This window comes from Balaenoptera musculus, chromosome 1, assembly GCF_009873245.2.
Source record: "Balaenoptera musculus isolate JJ_BM4_2016_0621 chromosome 1, mBalMus1.pri.v3, whole genome shotgun sequence".
NCBI lineage: Eukaryota > Metazoa > Chordata > Mammalia > Artiodactyla > Balaenopteridae > Balaenoptera > Balaenoptera musculus.
This window is the reverse complement of record NC_045785.1, coordinates 12,792,981-12,818,503: the sequence shown is the minus strand read 5'-3', so window position 1 is coordinate 12,818,503 and position 25,523 is coordinate 12,792,981. Positions and strand designations below refer to the sequence as shown.

General features: G+C 49.6%; 1 protein-coding gene across 1 annotated transcript in view; it reads left to right on the top strand.

Annotated features, from left to right (window-relative positions):
- The window catches only part of LOC118886787 (protein-arginine deiminase type-2), a 49,923-nt gene that overhangs the window by 7,107 nt on the left and 17,293 nt on the right, over positions 1-25,523 (top strand). The window contains exons 2-6 of the mRNA XM_036837016.1: positions 5,566-5,749; positions 6,739-6,811; positions 13,293-13,354; positions 19,535-19,652; positions 20,817-20,942. Of these exons, the coding sequence (XP_036692911.1) occupies positions 5,566-5,749; positions 6,739-6,811; positions 13,293-13,354; positions 19,535-19,652; positions 20,817-20,942 (563 nt within the window). The remainder of the gene's footprint in view (positions 1-5,565; positions 5,750-6,738; positions 6,812-13,292; positions 13,355-19,534; positions 19,653-20,816; positions 20,943-25,523) is intronic.

Here is a 25,523-nt window from a genome sequence, read left to right as displayed (position 1 = left end):
GTGTTAACAAGGCCCAGGGCAGGCGGACAAGCTGGGAGAGCCAGGTGCCAGCGAGCAGCAGGCACGTCCTGCCCTCGAGTCCCAGGCTGAGTGAGCATCCCAGCCCTGCGAGGCCAAGCTGGTGACCCTCCCCACTGAATGAGCGAAGACCAGAGAGGCTGACTGGCTCCCTAGAGGCCACACAGCATTTGTGGGGCTGAGCAGATATTAGGTCACAACACCCAGAATTCTCCTGGGCCAGGCACAGTGAACATCCCTCTTCTATCAATACATCTGACACTACTTTCCAGTCTTGCTCAGTGTTCCTTTGGTTGACTCCTGAATCCATTGCCCACCCTGCACCCTGGTGGATCTGTCTGCAGTGCAAAAATGATCACGTCTCCCCTGCTCAGAAGCCTCGGTGCCCACAGGAGAATGGCCAGCTCCTGGCCATGATCTGGGTCCTCTCCCCCCACCACTCTCCCTCCCCTTTGCTCCCAAAGTGCAGCCACATTTACCTCCTTCCAGTTTGTTGAACATGCTGGGCTAACTTCCACCTCAGGCCATCACCCAAGCTGTCCTTGCTGCTTGGAAGTCCCTGCTCCTCTTCCTCTCTTCACTTTGTCCAAACTCAGCGGTTCTCACACTGGTCCCCGGACCGGCAGTAGCAGCATCCCCTGGGAGCTTGTTAGCAACGCACTTTCCTCCCACTGTATATCGTATCAAATCATCCTGTCATACACTTTAAATACGTACACTTCTATTTGTCAGTTTTTCCTCAGTAAAGTTGGAGGGGGGGAAGAGAAATGCAGTTTCTCAGGCCCCACCCACCCCTCCCCCCCATCTGCTGAATCAGAAACTCTGGGGGTAGCCCGACAACCTGTATTTTAACAGGCTCTTCAGGTGTTGCCAATGCAACTCGAATTTAAGAACCACTGATTTAACTAATTCTTATCTGTCGTTTAGAGTGTAAAATTTAAACCTCAACTCAAATGTGCCACTTCCTCCAGGAATCCTTTCTCGACCTCCAGGCCAGGGCTTCATGGAACCCCATACTTCTCCTTTAGAGCAATTTTCACAGCTGTAATCACATAATTGTGTAATCCATCAAAAGTCTTTCTCTTCCACTGGAACATTTGCTCCATGGACCCCGGGAACATATTATCTTTTTTGCTCTACCCCCAGGACCTAGTATACGCCTGGCACATAGTAAGTGCTCAATAAATACATGTTGAGTGAATGAATGACCACATAAGCAAGTCCCCTCTTCCAGCCCTTCCTGCAGCAAACATTTACTTACCGTGTGTCTGTGCTAAGCCAGGTGTTGGAACAAAAAGAAAATCCAGTCTCTACCTTCAAGGAGATAAACTGCCACAAGGGGAAATAAACATGGATGGAGACAAATCAATTGAGTCGTCAGACAGGGATGGGCAGTTGCCAGGCAGAGAAGTCAGGGGAACATACTGCAGGTAGAAGGAACAGCATATGCAAAATGCATGGTGAGATGAAACCATGCAGGGAGTTGAGAGGGTGGGAGGAGTTGCAGGAAGTGAGGCTGAGGAGTCCAGTTGAGATGCGGTGGCTAAATGCCGCTGGGTGAATACCAGGCTACAGAGTTTGGATTTATTGTTTGGTAGACACTGAAGAGCCATTGAGTATTTTCAAGCAGGCAAGTAACCTGATTTCTTTTTTTTTTTAATCACACTGGTAATACAGTTTGGGAAACCAAGAAGGGTGGGTCCATTCATTCATTTATTCCCCAAATATATATTGAGCATGGTCACATCCTGGGTACTGGGCTATGGGGGACAGTGCAGATGTGCTCCTAGCCTGTCCTTCCATCTACATATCTTTAGCCTCTTTCCCATAAGCAGGAGGTCATGGACACCACCATCCCTGCTCTACTTCCCTCCGTAACTTCCTAGGCCCCTCCCTGCAGCCTCCAGGGACAATCAAGGTGGCCGCAGCCCCTGGCTCCTGGGTTTCTGCAGGGAATTCTGAGAGATTCTTCCTGGGGAGAGAGGGAGGCAGCCAGCAGGAGCCACGGGGGACAATAGATGCCTTTGTTGCTTCTGCCAGGGCCGCTGGAAGAATAGCTGTTTGCTCAGCTCAGAGCAGGACTGGTGCTGGGGTGGGAGGGTGTGAGGCCCCAGAGCTCCAGTGTGGGTGGGGCGTTAACCCCCGAGCCTCTGTGGCCTCCTCTAGTTTCTAACTGGCTCAGAGGAATGAGGGTGGCAGGAAGCATCACTTATATCTCACTACTGTCAGAATCGGGGCCCTAAAGATTATCCTGCCCTTTGAGTTTATAAAGCATTTTTTTCTAAATAGAGTTGTTTGCAGAAACCCATTATATAAGACAAGATGAAATAATGTGGCTCTGCTTAAAGGGAGGGTGGGGATCTGGCAGAGAGCTCCCCAGCTTTTCAGCACCTCCTCCCTACCCCTTTGTCCAGGCCTGCCCCCTCTGTGCTCCCCAGACTCCAGCCACCTCTGACCTGGTCCCATTCTCTCATTTTACACTTGATGAAACTGAGAGAGGACAAACGCCTTGCCCAAGGCCACCCAGCAGGTTGATGGTCAAACCCAGGACTTGCATTAGGGGAATGTTTCCTAGATCTGAGCCTACAGCTGCCCAGACTCCCATAATTTTTACCGAAAGCATATTCTACCTCTAGTACCATTAACTTAAAAATTTTCTTTAAACCAACTCTTATTTTTGTTATAACTTTAAGTGGAGATCTGATATGATTACCATAAATACCCAACCTTTATCAATTGCCATAAAAGATAATACATTTAATAAATACATAAGTCTTCTTTTAAATTGTGCATCCATGTGCCACCTAAAAGCAGCTCACATGGGTACCCACACCTCCGTTTGGGATTTGCTGCCTGGAGCTTCTACAAGGTTCACCTCTGTCCTGCTCAGCTCCACCCTCTTTGCTGAGTATGTGTGATGTGCCAGCCCTGTGCTAGGCCCTGGAGGAGACCAGACCCTGCCCTTGGGGGCTTACAATCCAGAGGAGGACAGACACCCGGTGGTAACACCATGAGGCAAAATGCAGGCACCCCCCCAACCCCCGCCAAAGAATGAGAGACAGGAGGGATGGGCGGTCGTCCTGCATCTTATGGGTCGGCAAGTGGACACTCAGAAGGTGCGAGGGACACACTCAAGACCCCCTCGGCAAGTCAACGGCAAAATTGGGCTTGAACCCATATCTTTTGCACATGTGCTCCCAATCCAGGGTTTCTACCCAGACTCTGTGCCTCTCCTAATGATGGATGTGAATGGAGGGCAGCAGACCACAGCCAACCAGTGTCCCCATGATGGGCTGAGGAGTTTAGAAGGGGACAGACAAGAAACAGAGTGGTTCTGGAGCTTCTTTTACAAGCTCCTTTCCCAGCCCTGGACACAGGCTGCCCGACCATTGCCCAGTGGTCTCTCCTGCCAATGCCCGAGACCAGCGGTCTTTGCCAGTAACTCCCACAGTCTATGGCCTGGATCGAAGAGACCCTGCCTGGGGACCTCTGCAAACTCACACTCAGGGCCTTGGCCATCTCATCCCAGGGCTCTAAGCACCAGAGTGCATTGGTGCACATCTAGACCAGTGGTTCTCAAGGTGTGGCCCCTGGACCGGCGGCACCAGCAGTTCCTGGACACGTGGTAGAAATGCAAACTCTCAGGCCCCACTCCAGACCTACTGAGTTTCCGAAATGCTGAGAAGGGGCCAGGCAATCCATGTTTTGACAAGCCCTCCAGGTAATGCTTTTGCTGCCACCGCTGCTGCCGCTGAACTTTGAGAACCACTGGCCTAAAGCTCTCATTCAACCCTGGTCACTGTGTACAGCTTCAGCTGCCCCTCAGGCCTGCCAGCCAAACTCTCTGGGAATGGGATCCACACATCTGTAGCCTTCAAAAAAGTGAAGATTTAAACGGCACCCCCTGATGATTCTGATGCCCGATCACAGTGGAGAACTCTTCGGGAGCCCAGGAGCACCAGACCTTCAAAATAGCAGATGTGCCTTTGAGGCAGACACTTGTACCTGTATCTTAGTCCCAAATCCCATGAGAATCCACCTAAATCCCTCTGAGCCCTTTTCAGCCTTTAGGAACCTTCAGACCGGGGGCTAGAGATTTAGCAAAACTGTCAACCCTGGGTACCTTCCTCCTCTATCTCCCTGTCCTTCCTGTTATCTCCCCTTAAGCCAGTGTCTTAATCTGCTTGAGCTGCCAAAACAAAATGCCACAGGCTTGGTGGCTTAAGAACAAAAATTTATTTCTCAGAGTTCTGGAGGCTGGAAGTCTGAGATCAGGGTACCAGCACGGTTGGGCTCTGGTGAGGACTCTCTTCCTGGCTTGCAGCCAGCCGCCTTCTGGCTGTGGGCTCACATGGCCCTTCTGCTGTCTCTCCCTCTCTCTCTCTCTCCCTCCCCTCTCTCTGCCTCTTCTTACAAGGTGACCAATCCTATCAGATTAGGACCTTACTCTCATGACTTCATTTAACGTTAATTATCTTCTAAAGTCCTATCTTCAACTACAATCAGATTGAGAGTTAGGGCTTCAACATCTGAATTTGGGAAGACTCAAACATTCAGTCCATAGCAAACAGCTCAAACCAGTTAGTTTTCTGCCCTGAAATCTTGATGGCTTTTCAAGAATTCCAAAGTTATTTCCCTTTCAATAGAAAACCACTCCAGAACCCCAAGGAATGACTCTCAGAGAGAATTCCAAGCTGTGAAAGCTGTGACAGAAAGTAGGGGTCTTTGTGAAAGAGCCAGCCCACCCTTGCCCCTTTAAGACCCGAGTTCCAGGCTTCTTCTCTGTGCAAACCCAGTGCTTTGACACCTGCCTCCTCACTATCAGCCGAGGTCTCCTGGCCTTCAGCTCAGACGCTGGACAGGGGTTGGGAGACAGGGTTGGCACTGTCTTTGGAGCAAACTCATTCCTCTGTCTGAGCCTCAGACCCCCACCCATACAGTATCAGGTGGCTTCCCAAGCTGGTTGCCTGTCAGAAACAGGAGGAAGCGTGTTAAATATTCAGATCCCCAGGCCCCACCCTGGAACATTCTGACTCAGTGGGTACAAGATTGGCCCAAGGAATCGGTAATTTTTTTTTTTAGGCCAAAAGATGTTTTAATTAGAATACAGTGATTTTTTTTAAAGTACCGTCAACTTACTATGTTTCAGGTGTACAGCAAAGTGATTCAGTTATATCAGTTATATATACACATATATGTGTATATATAGTCTTTTTCAGATTCTTTTCCATTATAGCTTATTACAAGATATTGAATATAGTTCCCTGTGCTAATACAGTAAGTCCTTGTTGTTTATTTATTTTACATATAGTACTGTGTAGCGGTTAATCCCAAATTCCTAATTTATCCCTGCCCCCCACTTAAGGAATCTGTATTTTTAACAAGTGCCCTCTTCACTCCCAGGTGATTACAGTACAGCTGGGTCCCTAGGGAGACCAGGCAGCCTGGGAGTGTCCTTGCAGCCTCGTCCCCCCAGGAGTCTTCTCCTGAAGCCCCTTGTCCCACCTGCCCAGGGATCCCCGTGACCGCCCTCCTCTCTCCCTACAGCGCGGCCCCAGCCGGGGCCCAGACCTTCAGCCTGAAGCACTCGGAGCGCGTGCAGGTGGAGGTGGTGCGCGACAGGCAGCCTGAGGAGGTGGCCGCCAACGGCAAGCAGCGCTGGCCTCTGTCGCCCAGCACCACGCTGCGGCTCACCATGAGCCAGGCGAGCGCCGAGGCCAGCAGCGACAAGGTACCGTGGCCGGGGAGGCGCCCCTGCTAGGGCCACGGGAACTGGGGACCGACGGTGCTGGCATCGAGACAGGCTGGACCAGCGCTATTGATTGAAGCAGCACGTGGGCCACACGCGTCATTTTATGTTTTCTAACAACCACATTAAAAGAGCAAAAAGAAACAGGGGGACTTAATTTTGATAATATTTTTTCCTTAACTCCATCATCAAAATATTATCATTTCAACATGATATCAATGAATGTAAAAAAATTAACAAGCTAGCTTACATTCTTTTTTCACATAAAGTCTAAATCTGCTGTGCATTTCACACCTGTAGCACATCTCAATTCGGACTTGCTACATTTCAAGTGCTCAATAAACGTCCGCAGCTAGTGGCTATGGTATTAGACAGCATGTTGTTAGATCATAGAATGATGACTTTATGGCAGATTAAAATCGTGTGCTGCTGAATGACGAACTATTAGAATCGTTGGAAGTTACAGCCACAGACATCCTTGGTCTCATCGTGTATCAAACGGAATGCTGAGCGCCCACGCAGCAAAATGATTTGCCCAAGTGCTGGAGCCAAGACCACACTCTCTCTTCCCCAAGTTCTCTAGTTATGAACTTCACTGTGTGCCCCATGTCAGTGATGGCGCTGAACGTTATCCAGTAAGAGCAACCTAAGCCCCCTCGTTGCTTGGCGGCAGCTAGACACACACCAAGGCAGATGTGGGGCCCCCACAAGCAGCAGAATGCACCAGGGGGCAGGTCGGCACCCTGGATGCACTCTGAGAAAGGGGAGTCCCCTATCTAGTTGGATAATCTGAGAGAAACAGCCCACCAACCCAGGAGTGCTTCCTGGAGGAGAGGGTTCAGATGTTTAGAGAGGGTCAGCTTGACAGGCTGTGAGGTGTGAGGGAGGGAGGTGGTCATTGCAGATCTTCCTGCCTGTGATCTGTGATCTCTGCTCTTCTCTCCCTCCCAATGTGCCCCCTCCCTGTCAAGGTCACCGTCAACTATTATGAGGAGGAGGGGATCACCCCCATGGACCAGGCTGGGCTCTTCCTCACGGCCATTGGTGAGTTGACGTGGCTATGGCCTGGGTGCCTTTGTTTCCCAGGGGCTGGCATTGCTGCTCTTCTCAGCGGCACTTGGGCTGTTTTCAGTGCTGCCGACCTGGCACTCAGAGCTTCCTCTGAATAATGCAGGCCTGAAAAGTGATGCCACACGTGCCCAGGCCCTTCTGTCCTGGGGTGGGGATGCTGCGGGAGGAGGCATGCCTTGGTCTGCCAGCGACTCACCCCAATGTCAGGGTCCCCATTGCAGGCTCTGGGGGCCATGGAGGAGAAAGAGCAAAGTCTGTTCCTCTCCCGCCTCTCCCCTGCAGCCTGGAGAAGAGCTTGCCTCTCATAGTTAGGGGAATGGCCTGTCTATAAAACCTGTGCTGTCCTCAACAATCCAAGCTACACACTTGCCTTCCCCAGACCCAGCCCAGGGACACAAAGATGCAGCCTGGGTCCTTAACTCACCTAGTCCAAGCCCTTCATTTGATTCACAAGGACACTGAGGCCCAGAGAGGTTAGGGAACTTGTTCAAAGTCACACAGCAACTCAGTGGCAGGTTGGGTCCAGAACTCAGGATCATTCTCCTCCTGGGTTCTTTCCATTTGCAATGCACTCCCCTGCCCTGGATGCCAGGGCACATAGGATGCGGTCTTCTGAAGCTTCATTCACTCGACTCCTCTGCAGTGGAGGTATTACTTTTTTTAATTTTAAATCAAATAATGTTTAAGCCAGGGGGACATTTCAGTGGGTCATTTTGTCCATCCAGCCTCAGTTTCACATTGATAGAGTGGCCACATGTCAGGGGGAGGGAACTACCAGTTACTGAGAGTCAACTATGTGCTGAGTGCTTTAAAAATAACAATGTCTATTTTCTGAAAGCCTGCTCTGTGTCCAGGACTTTGGTGAGGAGGTGGCATTTACTGAGCACCTACAGTGTGCCAGGCTCCAGTACTAAGTGGTTTACTGTCATGATCTCAATCTATTCTTAACATCTATTATGAGAATACATACTAGTATTGTCCCCATTTTACAGATGAGAAAAATCAAGGCTCCTAAAAAAAGTAAAACAAACAAAAAGTTGCCTGAGGCCACAAACCCTGAAAGTGGTTTGTGGGACACCCCGCCATTTCAATTATCTCACATCCTCCAGGGGTCTCAGAACTGCCCCCACAAAACAACTAGTTCCCAAGCCAGCCCCTCCTGCTCCAACCCTGTGTCTTTAGCCACTGAAATAGGCTCAACAGCAGTGCTCTCCTGCTTCTGAGCTTATTCCCAAACGGGCTTGACTGCTGGCCACCTGCCCTTCTTTCCACACCGAGGGAGTGAGTACCCGGCCTTGGGGGTGAGGGGGTCCTCAGGACAACCTCGGGGGGCCTTGGGAGATGAAACCCAAGCCTCCCGAGTCGCAGCTGAGGGCTGGCACATGTGTCCACCTCACGGGCACACAGTGCCCCCAGATTGTCTCAGGTGACCATCCCTGAGGAAACCTAACCCCACAGAGACAAGGACACCTGAGGACATTAGCAGGAAGGGCAGTGGCCAGAGGCCTGGCAGAGAAGGGAGATGCCCAGGGGCTGACAGCACCACTAACGAGACTTCCACCCTAAATCATGGCGGACTCAGGATGGACGGCAAAATAGTGCCCTGTAAGGAGGCAGGGCTCTGCTAGAAGACTCTAAGCTTGTGCTTGGAGCAAGCCTCTCACGGTGCTGCAGACATGAGCCTCCAGAAGATACCAAATACGCACGTGATGAATGACCAGGCTCATCCTTCTGGGGTTCCAAGGCTGTGCTCTCACTGAACAATTATTTCTTTAACTGCCACAAGTTCCAGATATTTAGGTTCCATGGGTCAATAAAATGTCCCCTCTTCCCCCCCACCAAAAAATAGTAAACCTGACCATTTTGACACTTGGCCAGAAAGAAAAGACAGGAATAAAACAATTACCATCAGTCATCACCATCATTTTAACACCTAAAAAGTAAGCAGGGCATAATCTCAGAACAAAAGACAGTCGTTTACATTGCAGAAATAAAGCTTTATGAAAAACTCACCCCATTGAACTTGTGTTTCCTGTTCCACCAGCAATCCTAGTGAAAATTGGGTTTCTTTTGAGACCCACTGGTCTATCTGACCCCTCTGGGTCCCATATTCCCTCAGGCATCTACCCCAGGAGCCCTTGAGCCCCATGCCCTGAGTAATCATGCAGGGGCAACACCTCAGAGGCAGGAACGCTCTGAATGTCCCAGGATGGTGGGGCTGCCCCCGAAGGATGTATCTGAGTCTGTCTCACCCTAGTTCTGTGCTGAGTCCATGCTGACCCAAAAAAATCCCTGACTGCAGAGTGGACAATGTTCTGGCTCTGCCTCGTCCAGCCACATTGTGACCACCACCCTGAGCCTGTTTCCTCATCTGCAAAGTGCGATTCACGGTGCATTCTTGCCCAGTGTTTACAAGGGTTCAGTGGGATGGTGCGTCCCGAGGGCCTGGCATGGGCTAGGTGCTCAGTCGATGCTCTTTGCTTTTCTCCCTTCCTCTCGGGGCAGCCCATTTTCTCTCTGCCTGGGTGAAGCTGAAGAACCTTCCTGTGCCTCAGTCTTCCTCCTGGGATTCGAGAACAAAACTATGATGCCCTTGGCCAAATCAGACTGTGGGTCTCGGTCCCAGTCCTGCCAAAAGCCTGTGATATGCCCACCCCCTCCAGACCTCTTTTTTTTTTTTTTTTTTTTTTTTTTGGCTGCACCACACGGCTTGCAGGATCTCAGCTCCCCGACGAGAGATCGAACCCGGGCCCACGGCAGTGGAAGTGCAGAGTCCTAACCACTGGACCCCCAGGGAATTCCCTAGACCTCACTTTTTCCCAGCTATAAAATGAGAGTTTTGAACTCATTGATCCCTGAGGGCCTCCGAGCCCCCAGTTAGGGCTGATTTGCCAAGCCCTCCGGGTTAAGGGGGAAAGTGGGAGGGGAGGGATCGCGGAGGGAGGAATAATCTCACCCTCTTTGCTGTGGTCCTGGCAATGAGAGCAGTACACGTACAGGAGCCTTGAGAATTTTTAGCATCAGCCTAAGGCCCTCATTCCTTGCACCCCCTCCGGAGAGCTGAGGATAGCTGCCCTAGTTGGCTGTTTGGGGAAGAGAATCCTTCCTCCCCAAGCTGCCCTGTTAGGCAAGAAGGCCCGGCACCCTGCCACTGCCCATGGGGGCCGGCAGCCCGCCAAAACACTTGTGCCTCTGCGTCGAAGCCGAGGCAGTGTTTTGATTCTCAGGGCAGACTGCCTTGAACCCAGTCCCAGTGACATTTCCAGTTGATCTGCCCCACACCACAGATGCCACCTGACACCTTGGGGCTATTCTGGGGGGCTGAGGTAGGATTCAGAGCCTCTGGGAAATGTCTGGACCCCAGAGGCCCTGAAACAGATGTCCTCTCCCTCCTCCCCCGGGGAAGACAGAGCCATCCCGGGAGGCCAGAGCCCTGCGCAGGCCATGCCAGCCCTGCTCCCGTCCCCACAAAGATCATCCCTTGGAATCTAGTTAAATTGGACATTGGGGGAAAGTTTGAGGGGGAGAAGTCCTTGAGGGATGGCTTATAGCTTGAGGGGGTTTCTGAGGGAGGGTGGAGGGGAGAGGAAGCCATTCCAGTTGACTGTGAAGTTGGGTCTTGGGTCATAAGAGGGAATGTGTCAAGCACCGTGGGAGGTCGGGAGGTGGGCGATAAGGGAGCCCCATTATGCAATGCCTGAATTTCATAATGGGAAGTCAGTGAAACTTGTCTGAATTTAATAAACCAAGAAAGAGCAATAAACATGTTATTTGGTATTATAGAGATTGCCTCAGGCAGGTGAGGGGACGGGCTGGACAAGGAACTCCTGGGTTTTTTTAGAAGCTATTTGGTACTCTTTGATTTTTTTTTTTGCACTGTGCAAATATTACATTGATTTTAAAATTTTAATTTAAGAAATTCATAGTGGGGAATTCCCTGGCAGTCCAGTGGTTGGGGCTTGGCGCTTTCACTGCCATGGCCCGGGTTTAATCCCTGGTCAGGGAACTAAGATGCCGCAACCCGCGCTGCACGGCCAAAAAAAAAAGTAAGTAATGAAGTAAAGCACAATGAAGTGCTTCATAATTTCTCTCCTGTGCCCCACTGCTTTCACGGACCACAGGATCCGTGATGTGGAACCACCTTGCAGCCTAGAGACCAAAGCCACACGGCTGCCAGGGTGGGGAAGTGGCCAACTTCCCTGAACTTCAGGGGAGCAAGTCCTTGTCTTAAAAGGCAGGCTTGGGTTTTGGAAACAGCCCAGGGTAGAGGTCAGCCTCAGACAGTGGAGGGAACAGCCAAAGGCAGGAGTTTGGAGTCAGAGACCCGAGTGGGACCCCTGGCTCTGCACTCTCTGGGGACTTCATGGTCAATGCCCTGCTGGGTGCCTCTGTTTCCTCATCTGTATGGTACGGGTGGCTGGGTGGAGAGGGGGGGAAATTGAAGGGAAAACACTCATGGGAAGTGCTGTACCGTCCACAAAGAACTATACGCGCAGGAGAGATTGTTATCTTGAAAAGAAAAGCGTGATTCCTGGAGGAGACTGGGTCTGCAGCCGGTCCCCAGGCAGGAGCTTCAGGAAGCGAGCCTCCCCGAAAGGCAGCGTTCCCTAGGGAGTGTCCCGCTGGAAAGTTCATGAAGGTCTGGGAGCCAAAATCAATGTTCCTCCATCTGAGCCTTCAGCCTCTTTAACAGTAGCTGGTGGTGCCACCTTCTTGGCTTTCTCCCTAGAATTCTTATCCTGCACCAGCCTCCCAGCTCATCAGCCCAATTTGCTGACAGGTGACGTCTCCAAGTCTGGGTTTGCTCACCTGTAAAATGGGAACAATAATATTTATCTCATAGGACTGGGGTCTTCTTGGGAGCAGGCAGGGGCCCTGATTGCCCACCACTGGTCCCCATGACTTGTGTGGTGCCTGGAACACAGTAGATGCTCAACAGTGATTTGCTGCGTGAATGGGATCAATGGGAGGAGTTTATATAACTACTTCCTATAGCATCTGTCAGTGGGGCTGCAGAGGTGGGGAGTGCTGCCTCTCCAAGGACCAGGCGCCCTTAAAGCGCCCCCGCTCCTACCTCCTTCAAGACCCAGAAGAGCCACAATCAGGGTTAAGAGGGAATCGGGCTGTGGGCAAAGGGAGGCCCCGAATATAATCCCCCGACTTAGGAGAGAGAGAGGAGATGTTTCTGCCTCTTCAGGGAGAGAGCACGCCTGCCAAGGGGACTGCCCAGGAATCCATTCATTCCCACCCAACTCCTACCTCCGTCCAAGTCATGCTCAGCATGAGGCCGAGCCCTCTGGGCAGTTCGGGGGCCTGAACCCAGCTTATCTCATTCTGCCCATCACCTTCCCAACAACTCCCCTGCCCCGCCCTGTCGGTCTGTAACTCAGGGGGCCATATTGCCTTCCAAAGGACACTTGGCAATATCTGGAGACATTTTGGTTGTCATAGCTGGGGGGTGTTACTGGCATCCAGGGGGCAGAGGCCAGGGCTGCTGCTGAACACCCCACAGTGCATAGGACGGCTCCCACAGCAACGACAAGAAAAATCCGGCTCAAAATGGCAGTCGTGCCCACCATTGCAATTAGGGCAACTCATCTCACTGGAAAGGGCCCCGTTTTTCAGATAAAGAAACTGGGGCTCAGAGAAGCTGTCTAACCTGCCCAAAGCTACACAGCTTATAAGCAGAGAACCAAGGTTGAAGCCCAGCACCGTCTGGTACTAAACCCTGGGCTCATTTCACTGCCCCACACGGTCCCCACAGCAGGCCGAGGGATAGAGAAGGTCCCTCCCCCAAGAGAAAGGATAAACAGGGACCCTGCTCTGGATCCTCTATCTGGCGGCCTGGCCTCTTGGGCACCCTCAGATCAAGAGGGGTTGAAGACCCAGTTTCCCACCCAAAGTAAAACCCTCAGTCCTTAGAGGTGGGCCCTAGACCACCAGGAGTTCTGGGAGAGAAACGCACACACATGCACGTGTGCACACACGCCTAGGGCAGAGTAGGAAAAGCAGGTAGGGAATCTTATGAAAGTTTTCAAAATATGAGCTTCGATTCAGACCAGACGCAGTGTGTGCTTCAGTTCTGCTAATGCGACCTGTGTGCCCCTGGGCATGTGACTTGGCCTCTCTGAACCGAGGCTCCCAAATCTGTCCAATGAGACTCATCCTGTCCACCACCCAGAATTGACTGAGGAACAGTAAAGGGGTGAGAGATCCCTGACCCACCTGGCAGCCCCTCCAAGAGCTGCACAGTCTGCACGGTATCTGCTCGTGTTTCCATCCGGCAGTGGGGTGTTGAGGTAGGGGGTTGGCTAAGATACCCTCAGCAAGGCACTCCCCTTCTGGGAACCAAGCAAATGGGTGAGCCGCACCCTAATCCCACCCTAATCTTCCTCCTGTCCCAGCCCCACCCAGTCTGGCAGGCTCAGCAACTCACCCATGTGTCTGTCCCCAGAGATCTCCCTGGATGTGGATGCAGACCGGGACGGCGTGGTGGAAAAGAACAACCCAAGAAAGGTACCTCACTACAAGGGCAGACTGAACGGGGGGCTTCCGGGGCCAGAGCCCCAGGCTGGGTCCTGCAGGCAGCCGTGATCTTCCCAGCAAGCTTCAACAACTGTCATTTTACAGATGAGGAGACAGGTTCCCAGACACACACTCCAATGACAGAGCCCACCAAGGAGCAAGCTCCTTAGAGGGACAGCTATGCAGCAGGTTCCTGAGTCTCAGTGGCCCCCATCCACAGGATGGGGACACCCAGTTCATAGAGTTGGTGGAAAGGATGAATGTCCTGCCACAGAGGAAGTACTGCCAAAGCATTTGCTCTTATTATTTTGCCTTTTTTTTGACCAACAGGAGCAGAAGATTGCATTAATCATTCCCAAGTCAAGGCATATCATCTTTTTTTTTTTTTTTTTTTTTTTTTAAATTTATTATTATTATTATTAATTTTATTTATTTATGGCTGTGTTGGGTCTTCGTTTCTGTGCGAGGGCTTTCTCTAGTTGCGGCAAGTGGGGGCCACTCTTCATCGCGGTGCGCGGGCCTCTCACTCTCACGGCCTCTCCTGTTGCGGAGCACAGGCTCCAGACGCGCAGGCTCAGCAATTGCGGCTCACGGGCCCAGCTGCTCCGCGGCATGTGGGATCCTCCCAGACCAGGGCTCGAACCCGTGTCCCCTGCATTGGCAGGCAGACTCTCAACCACTGCGCCACCAGGGAAGCCCAAGGCATATCATCTTTAATGGTGCATGCACAACCCCTCTCCTGTTTTTAGTTTTTCATTTATTCGTTCATTCATCATTCACTCATTTGTTCATTCATTCATTTTTTCTCTTTGATCCCGCATTCCCCACTCCCATTCTGCTCCCCCCACAAAGGACCACTTTAATGGTTTTAACACGTCACTTTCTGTTCCTGTGATTCTTGCGAAACATGCGGTGTGGTTTGCGTGTGTGTATTTTTAACTTGTGCAGACAGACAGCATTGTGTTCTCCAAGTCGCTGATTCCTACTTTTTCCTCAACCCCGTTTTTAAGCTCTGCTGGTTTCGCTCTGTGCACATCCAGGCTTCTGTTTTCCATTTTCTGCCCTTGTATAGCATTTTAAGTTTTGCCATGGCCATACATTACTTTTATAATGACAACCTAAAGCCCGGTTTAAATTATATGGAGATGGATACTTTAAAAAGCTAAATAAATACAGCCCAGTGAGAAGCCTGGGGCCTAGCAGCCAGCTGCAGCCTCTCTGCGTGTCCTCAGGCCTATAGGGGAGCCCCTTCCCCCAGGCTTCTCGGGGGCTCTGCCCTAGCCCTGCCTTCCTGAGGCCAAGGCAGCCCCACACGTATGTTCTGTGTGTCCATGGCCAAGCTATGTGCCGGTAGGCACCACAGAGGCCTCTGAGGTATCTGACCTCCGCTGAGGAGCTGGGGACTCACCCGGTCCCTGTGGGCCTGAACTTGCCCAGGCTTCCTCCATCTCGGCCAGTGAAGTTTCATACGTTCTTTACTCATCCCATAAATATTTTTTTAAATTTTATTGAAGTATAGTTGATTTACAATATTGTGTTTAATTTCTGCTGTACAGCAAAGTGACTCAGTTATACATGTATATATTCTTTTTCATATTCCTTTCCATCATAGTTTATCCCAGGATATTGAATATAGTTCCCTGTGCTATACAGTAGGACCTTGTTGTTTATCCATCCTACATATTACAAGTTTACATCTGCTAATCCCAAACTCCCACTCCTTCCTTCCCCCACCCCACCTCCCCCTTGGCAACCACAAGTCTATTCTCTATATTTGTGAATCTGTTTTTTGTTTCATAAATATGTTCATTTGCATCATATTTTAGATTCCACATAGAAGTGATATCATATGGTATTTGTCTTTCTCCTTCTGACTTACTTAGTATGATAGTCTCTAGGTCCATCCATGTTACTTCAAATGGCATTATTTCATTCTTTTTAATGACTGAGTAATATTCCATTGTGTGTATGTACCACATCTTCTTTATCCGTTCATCTGTCAATGGACATTTAGGTCATGTCCATGTCTTGGCTATTGTGACTAGTGCTGCTATGAACATAGGGGTGCATGTATCTTTTTGAATTATGGTTTTGTCCAATACATGCCCAGGAGAGGGATTGCTGGATCATATGGCAACTCTATTTTTAGTTTTTTGAGGAACCTCCATACTGTTCTCCATAGTAGCTGCACCAGTTTACATTCCCACCAACAGTGTAAAAGGGTTCCCTTTTCTCCACACCCTCTCCAGCATTTATTATTTGTAGACATTTTAATGATGGCCATTCTGACTGAAGTGAGGTGATACCTCATTGTTGTTTTGATTTATCCCATAAATATTTGTTCAGCATCTCCTATTTCAGGACTGGGTCAGGGCTTGGGGATGCAGAAAGAATGAGAGAAATGCAGCTCCTGCCCTCAGGGAGCCTGAAGTCCAGTGGGGAGGGGACCCACGTTAAAAAGAGAGTGACGTGGGTGGCTGTTTCATCACAATTGTCCTAAGTCTGCCCCAGAAAGAACGTGTACGGTGCCATGAGTGTAAACCCAGGGAAACTGCTTTGGTCTGGAATATCAGAAAGGCTTCCAGGAAGAAGGAATGGTTATGCTGTCACTGGAAGGAGGGGTGGAGTTGGCCAGGTGAAGGGAGACAGGACAGCATTCCAGGCAGAGGTGAGACAGGCTGGGACCTGGGACCCTTTTCTGCAGTGCTGCAATGCTTGCACCTGGACAAACATCTCCTTGAGCAACAAAATACAGAGAAACTATAAGGGACTAAAAATAACTGCGTGCAAATTCTGGACAAAAAGATACAAAGAGACCAAAGAGCCCAACTGCCACTTCTGAAGAGCCGGGAGCAAAAGCAGGGGGTCGCGAACAAAAGTAGCGTAATGGGCATGCCCCCTGCACTCAACACCACCAAAGGAGTGGGCAAAACACCCAAACCACCCCTCTGGCTCGACCCCTGCACACACCCCACCCTCACCCCGTATTAGGAACCAACTTGCCCGCCCCTGGGCAAGCGAGCAAGCAAGGGACCCTGCTGTTTGTTCTCACTGCCCCCAGCTGCAGCAGAGGCCCCAATAAAGCCTTGCCTGAATTTCTTGTCTGGCCTCTGATCAATTTCTATCGATTAAGGAGGCCAGGAACCCTGGTTTGTAACAGAGGGACCAGCATGCGAAAGCCTGAGCTTGGAGTCTTCGGGGGGAGGCCGAGAGACAGCCAGCATGGGGGAAGCAGAGTGAGGGAGGTGGAAGATGAAAGGGAACAGATGCAGAGGTGGGCAAGTCTCACGGGGCCTTGCAGGCCACAGTGAGAGATTGGAGCTTTATCCTAAATCAACAGGGAGCTCCTGACAGGGCTTAAAGCAGGAAAGCAACATGATCTGGTTGGAGTTTGTTCTAATATCACTCTGGCTGCAATGTTGAAAATGGATCATCTTACAGGTCTCATTTGGAACACTCAGAGCATGTTTGAAAATGGCTGGGTGTCCATTCATCCAGAAGACTGCCCCTAAGCCCCTCTGGGTACTTTTTTCTCCTTCCAGTTTTATCGCGATATAATTGACATATATCACTGTGTACGTTTAAGGAGTACAGCGTAGTGATTTGACTTACATACATCCTGAAATGATTACCACACTAAGTTCAGTGGAAATCCATCATCTCGTATAGTTTAAATTTTAAAAAATAGTTTTTCCTAGTGATGAGAACCAAGATTTACTCTCTTAACATAACTTTCAGGGAATTCCCTGGCAGTCCAATGATTAGGATTCCATGCTTTCACTGCCAAGTCTAGGCCAAAAATAAATAAATAACTTTTGTATGCACCATACAGCAGTATTTGTCTCTCTCTGTCTGACTTATTTCACTTAACATAGTACCCTGTAGGTTCATCCATGTTGTCGCAAATGGCAAGATTTCATTCTTTTTTATGGCTGAGTACTATTTCATTGTATATATATATACCACATCTTCTCTATCCATTCATTATTGATGGGCACTTATGTTGCTTCAATATCTTGGCTATTGTAAATAATGCTGCAATAACACAGGGGTGCATGTATCTTTTCTAATTAGTGTTTTTATTTTCTTCGGATAAATACCCAAGAGTGGAATTGCTGGATCACATAGTAGTTCTATTTTTATTTTTAGAGGAATCTCCGTACTGTTTTCCATAGTGGCTGCACCAATTTACATTCCCACCAACAGTGCACAAGGGTTCCCCTTTCTCCACATCCTCGCCAACACTTGCTATTTGTTGTCTTTTTTTGTAATAGTCGTTCTGACAGGGATGAGGTATTTCATTGTGGTTTTGATTTGTATTTCCCTGATGATTAGTGATGTTGAGCATCTTTTCACGTGCCTGTTGGCCATCTGTATGTCTTCTTTCGGGAAAATGTCTATTCAGCTTTTCTGCCCATTTTTAAAATCTGGTTGTTTGTTTCTTTGATGTTGAGTTGTATGAGTCCTTTGTATATTTTGGATATTAACCCCTTATCAGATATATCTGTTGCAAACATCTTCTCCCATTCAGTAGGCAGCCTTTTCATTTTGTTGATAGTTTCCTTTGCTGTGCAAAAGCTATTTATATATTTTGAGGTAGTCCCATTTGTTTATTTTTGCTTCTGTTGCACTTGCCTGAGGAGACAGATCCAAAAACATACTACTAAGATTGATGTCAAAGAGCATACTGCTTATGTTTTCTTCTAGAATTTTTATGGTTTCAGATCTTACATTTAAGTCTTTAATCCATTTTAAATTTATTTTTGTGTATGGTATAAGAAATTAGTCCAGTTTGATTCTTTTGCATATAGCTGTCCAGTTTTCCAGCACCATTTATTGGAAAGCTGTCATTTCCCCATTGTATATTCTTGCCTCCAATGTTGTATATTAATTGCCCATGTAACTGTGGCTTCATTTCTGGGCTCTCTGTTCTGTTCCATTAATCTACATGTCTGTTTTTGTGCCAGCACCATACTGTTTTGATTACTGTAGCTTTGTAGTATAGTCTGAAATCAGGGTGCGTGATGCCTCCTCTTTGGGTACTTTAGCATCTTTCATAGAATGTCTGCCTGTTCATTTCTCTGGCCGTCCTCCACTTCCCTGCCTTCTCCCTACTCCAGGCAATGGCACACCAGACATGAGGCTTGGAAATGCTCAAGTCAGCCTTCTGTCTCTGTGTCTCTCTCTGCCCCCTCCTGAACTTGCCTTTGGTGCTTACACTGACCTTCTCCAGGCATCAGATGTAGGACTCACATTTGCCTGGTCGCAGTTACCCCAATGGGTAGATGCTTTTTTTTTAATTTTATTTTATTGAAGTATAGTTGATTTACAAAGTTGTGTTTAATTTCTGCTGTATAGCAAAGTGACTCAGTTTGACGTATATTACATATGTATAGTCTTTTTCCATTATGGTTTATCACAGGATATTGAATATAGTTCCCTGTGCTATACAGTAAGACCTCATTGTTACCCATCCTATATATAATATTTCTCATCTGCTAACCCCAAACTCCCAATCCTTCCCTCCCCCACCCTACCTCCCTGTTGGCAACCACAAGGCTGTTTTCTGTGTCTGTGAGTCTGTTTCTGGTTCGTAGATAGGTTCATTTGTGTCATATTTTAGATTCCACATATAAGTGATATCATATTGTATTTGTCTTTCTCTTTCTGACTTACTTCTCTTAGTATGATAATCTCTAGGTCCATCCATGTTGCTGCAAATGGCATTATTTCATTCTTTTTAATGGCTGAGTAATATTCCAGTGTGTGTGTGTTTGTGTGTATGTATTATGTTTGTTTATTTATTTATTTATTTATACCACATCTTCCTTATCCATTCATCTGTCAATGGACATTTAGGTTGTTTTCATGTCTTGGCTATTGTGCTGCTGTGAACATAGAGGTACATGTATCTTTTCGAATTATAGTTTTATCTGGGTATATGCCCAGGAGTGGGATTGCTGGATCATATGGCAACTCTATTTTTAGTTTTTTGAGGAGCCTCCATACTGTTTTGCATAATGGCTGCACCGATTTACATTCCCGGGTAGTGGCTGCAAGAGTCTCACCCTGGGGCTGTCTCTCCAGTGTCCTATGGGGTCTACGCTGGGGTTGAGAATATCTGTCAGAAGATAGAGAAGACAGCACTGACCTCTCTCCTCGCCAATGCAGGCATCCTGGACCTGGGGCCCTGAGGGGCAGGGAGCCATCCTGCTGGTGAACTGTGACCGAGACACACCCTGGTTGCCCAAAGAGGACTGCAGCGATGAGAAGGTCTACAGCAAGGAAGGTACCACAGGATCCACACTTGAGCTTGGGGTGGGGAGCAGGGAGGAACAATGAAAGCACTTATGATAAGTCTTGGGCTGGGCCAAGGGTGAGGCAGGTGTGACCTTGGGTCTCCTGAGGATGGTGGACTCAAGTATCCACTCCTGCTAAAAACAGACGATAAAACTATCGATATAGTTCAATTGGAACCATGTTTTTTTTCTTTTAAAGTTTTTTTGTTTGTTTTGTTTTGTTTTATAAATTCTTTTATTTATTTATTTTTGGCTGCATTGGGTCTTTGTTGCTCTGCACGGGCTTTTTCTAGTTGTGGTGAGCAGGGGCTACTCTTCGTTGAGGTGTGCGGGCTTCTCACTGCAGTGGCTTCTCTTGTTGCGGAGCACCGGCTCTAAGAGTGTGGGCTTCAGTAGTTGTGGCATGCGGGCTCAGTAGTTGTGGCTCACAGGCTCTAGAGCACAGGCTCAGTAGTTGTGGCACACGGGCTTATTTGCTCTGCAGTATGTGGTATCTTCCCGGACCAGGGCTCTAACCCATGTCCCCTGCATTGGCAGGCGGATTCTTAACCACTGTGCCACCAGGGAAGTCCCTGGAACCATGTTTTTTAAGAAGTTGTACATATGTAGAAAAAGGAGCAGAAGGGAGTTCCCAAAAGGTTATAGGAAGTCATCTGTAGTGTTGGAGATGACAACTACTTCTTATGCTTTTTCATAATACACAGGTTTGGGGTTTGCTTTGTCCTGATTATAAAAGTAACAGGCCAACATTCCAGCCACAATTCTCCTTTGTTTTTTTAATTAAGATATAATTGACATACAACACTGTCTAAGTTTAAGGTATACAGCATAATGATTTGATTTCCATACATCATGAAGTGAGTATTACAATAAGTTTAGTAAACATCCATCATCTCCTATAGGTACAAAATTAAAGAAATAGAAAAACAAAATTGTGATGAGAACTCTTAGGATTTACTGTCAACAACTTTCATATGTAACATACAGCCATGTTAATTACATTAATCATGTTGTACGTTACATCCCTGGTAACTTATTTATCTTACAACTGGAAGTGTGTACCTTTTGACCACCTTCATCCAGTTCCCCCACACCCCCACCCCGCCCCAATGCAATTCTCTTAATTCTAACCTCCTCATGCATCCACCCTTCAGACCTCAAGGACATGTCCCAGATGATCCTGCGGACCAAAGGCCCCGACCACCTCCCCGCCGGATACGAGATCGTTCTCTACATTTCCATGTCGGACTCGGACAAAGTGGGCGTGTTCTACGTGGAGAGTGAGTGTCCCCAGCCTGGCCCTCCTGCAGTTCCCATCCAGTCAATGCCCTCTGAGATACCCCTCGGGGGCCCAGCTCCTCCCTCTAAGGCTCCCCAGACCCCTCCCCTTAATAGTCACAGGTGCAGGTGACAGGAGAGGGCCAGCACTGGGTTCTTGGTAATGGTAACCAGGACCACCGTTGTCCTGTGAAGTCAGGAGGACCCGTGGGATGGATCTCTCCTCCCTCAAAGGAGTTGGCAGTGACAGATCTATGTGGAACCCAGAGGAGTTCCACGTGAACCAGGGGAGGAAGGGCTTTTGAGGTCCATCTTTCCCAGAATTACATCACCTTCATCATACCTGAGGCAGGTACCCACTCCCTCCCACCCCCACCAGGTGTTTTCTGCTCATCTCAGACTTTCTGAACATGAGAACTGCCCCTGACTTTTAAAGAGCCTGTGATGATGCTGTGGGCACCCCCAAGGAGAGGTCCCCTTGCTCCTCTTGCCAAGGACAGGGCCTCCTGGGTCCCCAGTGAGTCAGGAACGTGCTTCCGCCATGGAGCTAATCCTCGCAGCTGCCTACTCTGTCTCGTTCCTTCTGTGAATCGGTGTTGAGCCCCCTCAGTGCCAGGTGCTGGTCTCAGCGCCGGGATCCCTGGGTGAACTCTGCCATCACACCCTGCCCTCGGGAAGGAGACGGTCTAATGAGGGAGACATAACGGAGAGCACAACTGGAGGAAATGACACAGACCAAGTAGTAGAGAACGGCAGGGGCAGAGGCGAGGCACCGCTAGCTTAGATGGTCCGGCAAGGCCTCTCCGAGCAGGCGACATTTGAGTTGAGAACCAAAGCAGCAATGAGGAAGAACCAGCCGTTCATGAGCTGAGGGGAGAGTGTTGTAAGCAGAGGGAACAGCGCGTACAAAGCCCGCAGGAAGCAACCAGTATTGGAGGAATAGACAGAAGACCGGAAGAGGGGCATGTGTTGGAGTCAAGGTCAGCGAACTGGGCAGGGGCCAGGGCATGCGGAGAGGGCTTGCATTTTATTCCAGGTGCACTGGAAAGCCGTTAGAAGGTTTTAAGCAAGCGACTGTCAAGGTCTGATTTATGTATTAAAAAGCTGTCTCCGCAAAATCGTTTGCTATGGTGCAGGGTGAGGCTTCCCCCACATGCCCAGCTCTCTGGGGGGCCCAGGGTCTCCAGCCTAGCTCTGGGGCCCTCCTTAGTGACCAGGCTAAGAGCAGTCACCATGAGGACTTGGTCCCAGTGGCCCTGGACCCTCACCTCAGGGAGGGATTTAGCCAGGACAGCAGTGGACCCAGCTGCCACCTGAAGCCAGTCCTCCTCCTCTTCCACCCTGAGCTTGGGCAGTGACCTCACGCAGGTTGGAATGTCCCCAGAGTCAGGCCGGCTCCGCCGCCTAAGTGGGCCGGAGATGTTGATGTTTACCCTGTCCAGGCCAGGGTTGCCACGGGGGATGGGGCTGCCAGCCGGACAGGAAGGGTACAAGCAGGATCTCGGCTTCTCGACCACATTGTGTCGTATTGTGACCCTCAACCTGTTGCTACGAATGACACCTGGACGTTATCTAGAGCGTCTTTTTGTTGATGGCAGTGGATTGAGATCTGGCCCTTAATCGCGTCCCTCTCCCTCACTGCCATCGAGATGGGTCCTGAGCAGACAAGAAAAGGAGGAACCACTGCTGTGAGTGCTTTGAGATGCTGTTCCCCAGTCTGTCTTATCTGGGCTGCCATCTTGCAATGTGGGGGGAGGGGCGGTGTTACTGATGCAGCGATGATCCCAGAATAGTCAGTTTCCCACAAAATTGGGATCCTGGGTGAATACTCAGTGCCACACTAAAGAACGGGATGAAAAATAATTCATCTGTGGTACAGTTTCCTCTTCTTCCTTTTCTTCCATGCAGGCATTTTGTCAAAATCCATGTACACCTGTGGATAAGAATATGTTGTGTTACATGAATGTCATGTGTCACCTGTGACCCCCAAGGACAGGGGGCTGGGCTCGAGGCTGAGGGACCCTGAGAGGGAGCTCTAGAGCCCAGGAGGTTCAAATCCTGGATCTGGGCAAGTCTACTTACCAGCCCACGCCTTGGGTTCCTCTTTTGTGATGTGATGTGGGTCTAAGAAGAGGCCTGACAGTTCCTGCTGGTGATAGATATTAGATAAGGAACATGTGTCAGCACTCAGTAGCCGGCCCGTGGAACACTCTCTATAGATGGCACTTGTTGCTTTTGGGGGGTTATTATTATGATTATTAATTACAGTAAGTCCCCTGCATACGGACAAGTTCCGTTCCAAGAGAGCATTCGTAGGGCCAATTTGTTCATAAGTCCAACAAAGTTAACCTAGGTACCCAACTAACACAATCAGAGGGCAAGCTGCAGTTTCACTTATGCCTGATATTGATGGAACGCACATTCGCATCTTTGAAATTTCGCAACTTGAAGGTTCGTATGTAGGGGACTTACTGTATAATGATTGCAGTGGACAGGTGTCTCCAGTGCTGTTAGGAAGACCCGGGTGTCTGTGCTCCAGCCTCAGATTCTGCCTCAGGATCCCAAAGTTGGGACCTGACCTCTTCCTACAAGGGTGCAGTGACCAGCTTGTCCTAGTTTGCCCAGGATTTTCCTGTTTTAGCACTAAAAATCCCTCATTCCGGGAAACCCCTCAATCCCAGGCAAACCAGGACAGATGGTCACCTATCAAAGAGTCTCCTTGGGAGGTGGAATGGCTCCAAAGTGACCAGAAGGGTTATGCCACGTGCCAGCCTGCGGGGCCAATGCCTGGGGCTAAGGAGAAGTCAGGGTGGCTGGCCCTAGCCCGAGGCACGTGGGCTGCTCAACAGAGGGTCATTGTTGGTTCCTGCAGGGAGAGCTGGTCACACTCAGGCAGGACTGCACCCAGCTGGGACAGGGGATGGGGGAAGGAGGCTCCTCGGGACAGTGGCTGGATTGTTCCCACCAAGTCATCAATCTGCCTAGAGCTGGCCCAAGACACCAGAAAGAGAGGCACATGTAAATTGCAGGCCATAGAGGGAAAAAAACTGCATGCAGATGGGCAAGAACGCATCCTTCCATCTGGCCCAGCTCCCCTGCCAGACCCCCACCCTCCCAGGCCCAGGTGGAGCGCACACACACACACACACACACCACCTAGCTGCCCAGAGCCCTGGGAAAGTTTTGGAGTTTTCTGCAAAGACAAGTCAGCTTCTAGGCCTGAGGATCTCTTTCCTAGCACCAGTTCAAGTGCAGCCTGGGACAGGTGGACATGGGAGGGCCTGGGTGCCTGGGGGAGAATTTTTTTAATTATGCAGAGCTATCTGGATCTACTTAGTGATTGGGACACAAGGCATATGTTGTCTTTTCTGAGTGAGAAGGACTTCACCTTCTGTCTTGAGCTGTTCCTTGGGACACCCAGTGTCTGAGTCTATATGCCTCATTTCTTGGGCCCACCTAAGGGAAGGTGAGCTGAGGTGTTTTTCTTTGCCTTCTGTTCCTAAGCCGTTCAATGAAAAGGTCATGAATTTTGCAGTAAGGGGTGTGCTGACACTTTCATGGGCTCTCGTAGTAGTAATACCAGCAAGTCCCAGCTGTGCTACCCATGGTTACCCTTGGTTACCCAGCTTACCTCAATCCCTGATGCTGCCATTTCATCTTGCAAGGACCCTGTGGCATAAGTGTTATTATCCCCCATTTAACAGATGAGTAAACTGAGGCTCAGGGAGGTTAAGTGAATTCCCTGAGGTTTTGCAGCTTGTAAGCCAAAGAGGTACATGAACCCGCATCTCTCTGACTCTGGAAGTCATAACCACTAAGGTAACCCACCCTTAATGAGATGTATAACGAGGGTCTAGTTGAGCACATTGTCCTACATGAGGAACCATCCTGAGCCTGGGCTTTGCTGGTTCCTCCATTCATTTTGCAAGTTTTAATCAAGCACCCTATTCATGCCAGGACTGTTCTAGTTACATGCTCTAGCCCTCAGGTGACTGGTCAATAATCATACCCATTGTTGTTGACAACAGTACTAAGCTGAGCCTGATTCTGCCCTTCCAGCTCTGCAGGGCATAAAGAAACTCCTTCTGGAACTGCATAGGGTCCTACCTCCATGCCTTGGGCAATGCAAGTATCTCCTCTCCTCACTGCACCCCACCTCTGCCGCCCCCAGGGGCATCTCAAAGGCTGCCTTTCTGTGCTCAAACGCCTCCCACCCCGCCTCCCTTCCCCTGCCCTCCTCACCCCAGTAACCCCACGGGCTCTCTCACCCCGTAGCTCTACTATGACGCTTCCCACATCTGCGCCATCTTATCATAAGCTGAGCACTGCTCCTAGACAGAGGGGCTGCTTCTTGCCCGTCTCTGTGTCCCCCAGAGGTCCTTGCCCATGTGGTCACAGAGTAGTAATTCAATACATGTGCTCCAAATTGGCCTGAAAATTCTCCCTTGGGGAGTGGTGTGGGAGCCATTGGTTCATTCAGTAGATATTTATTAAATACAACCTGCCCTGGACTGGGCCTGTCTCAGCCCCCATGCAGGTGACAGTCTCTCAGAGCCAACAACTAAACACTGAGATCATGTCCA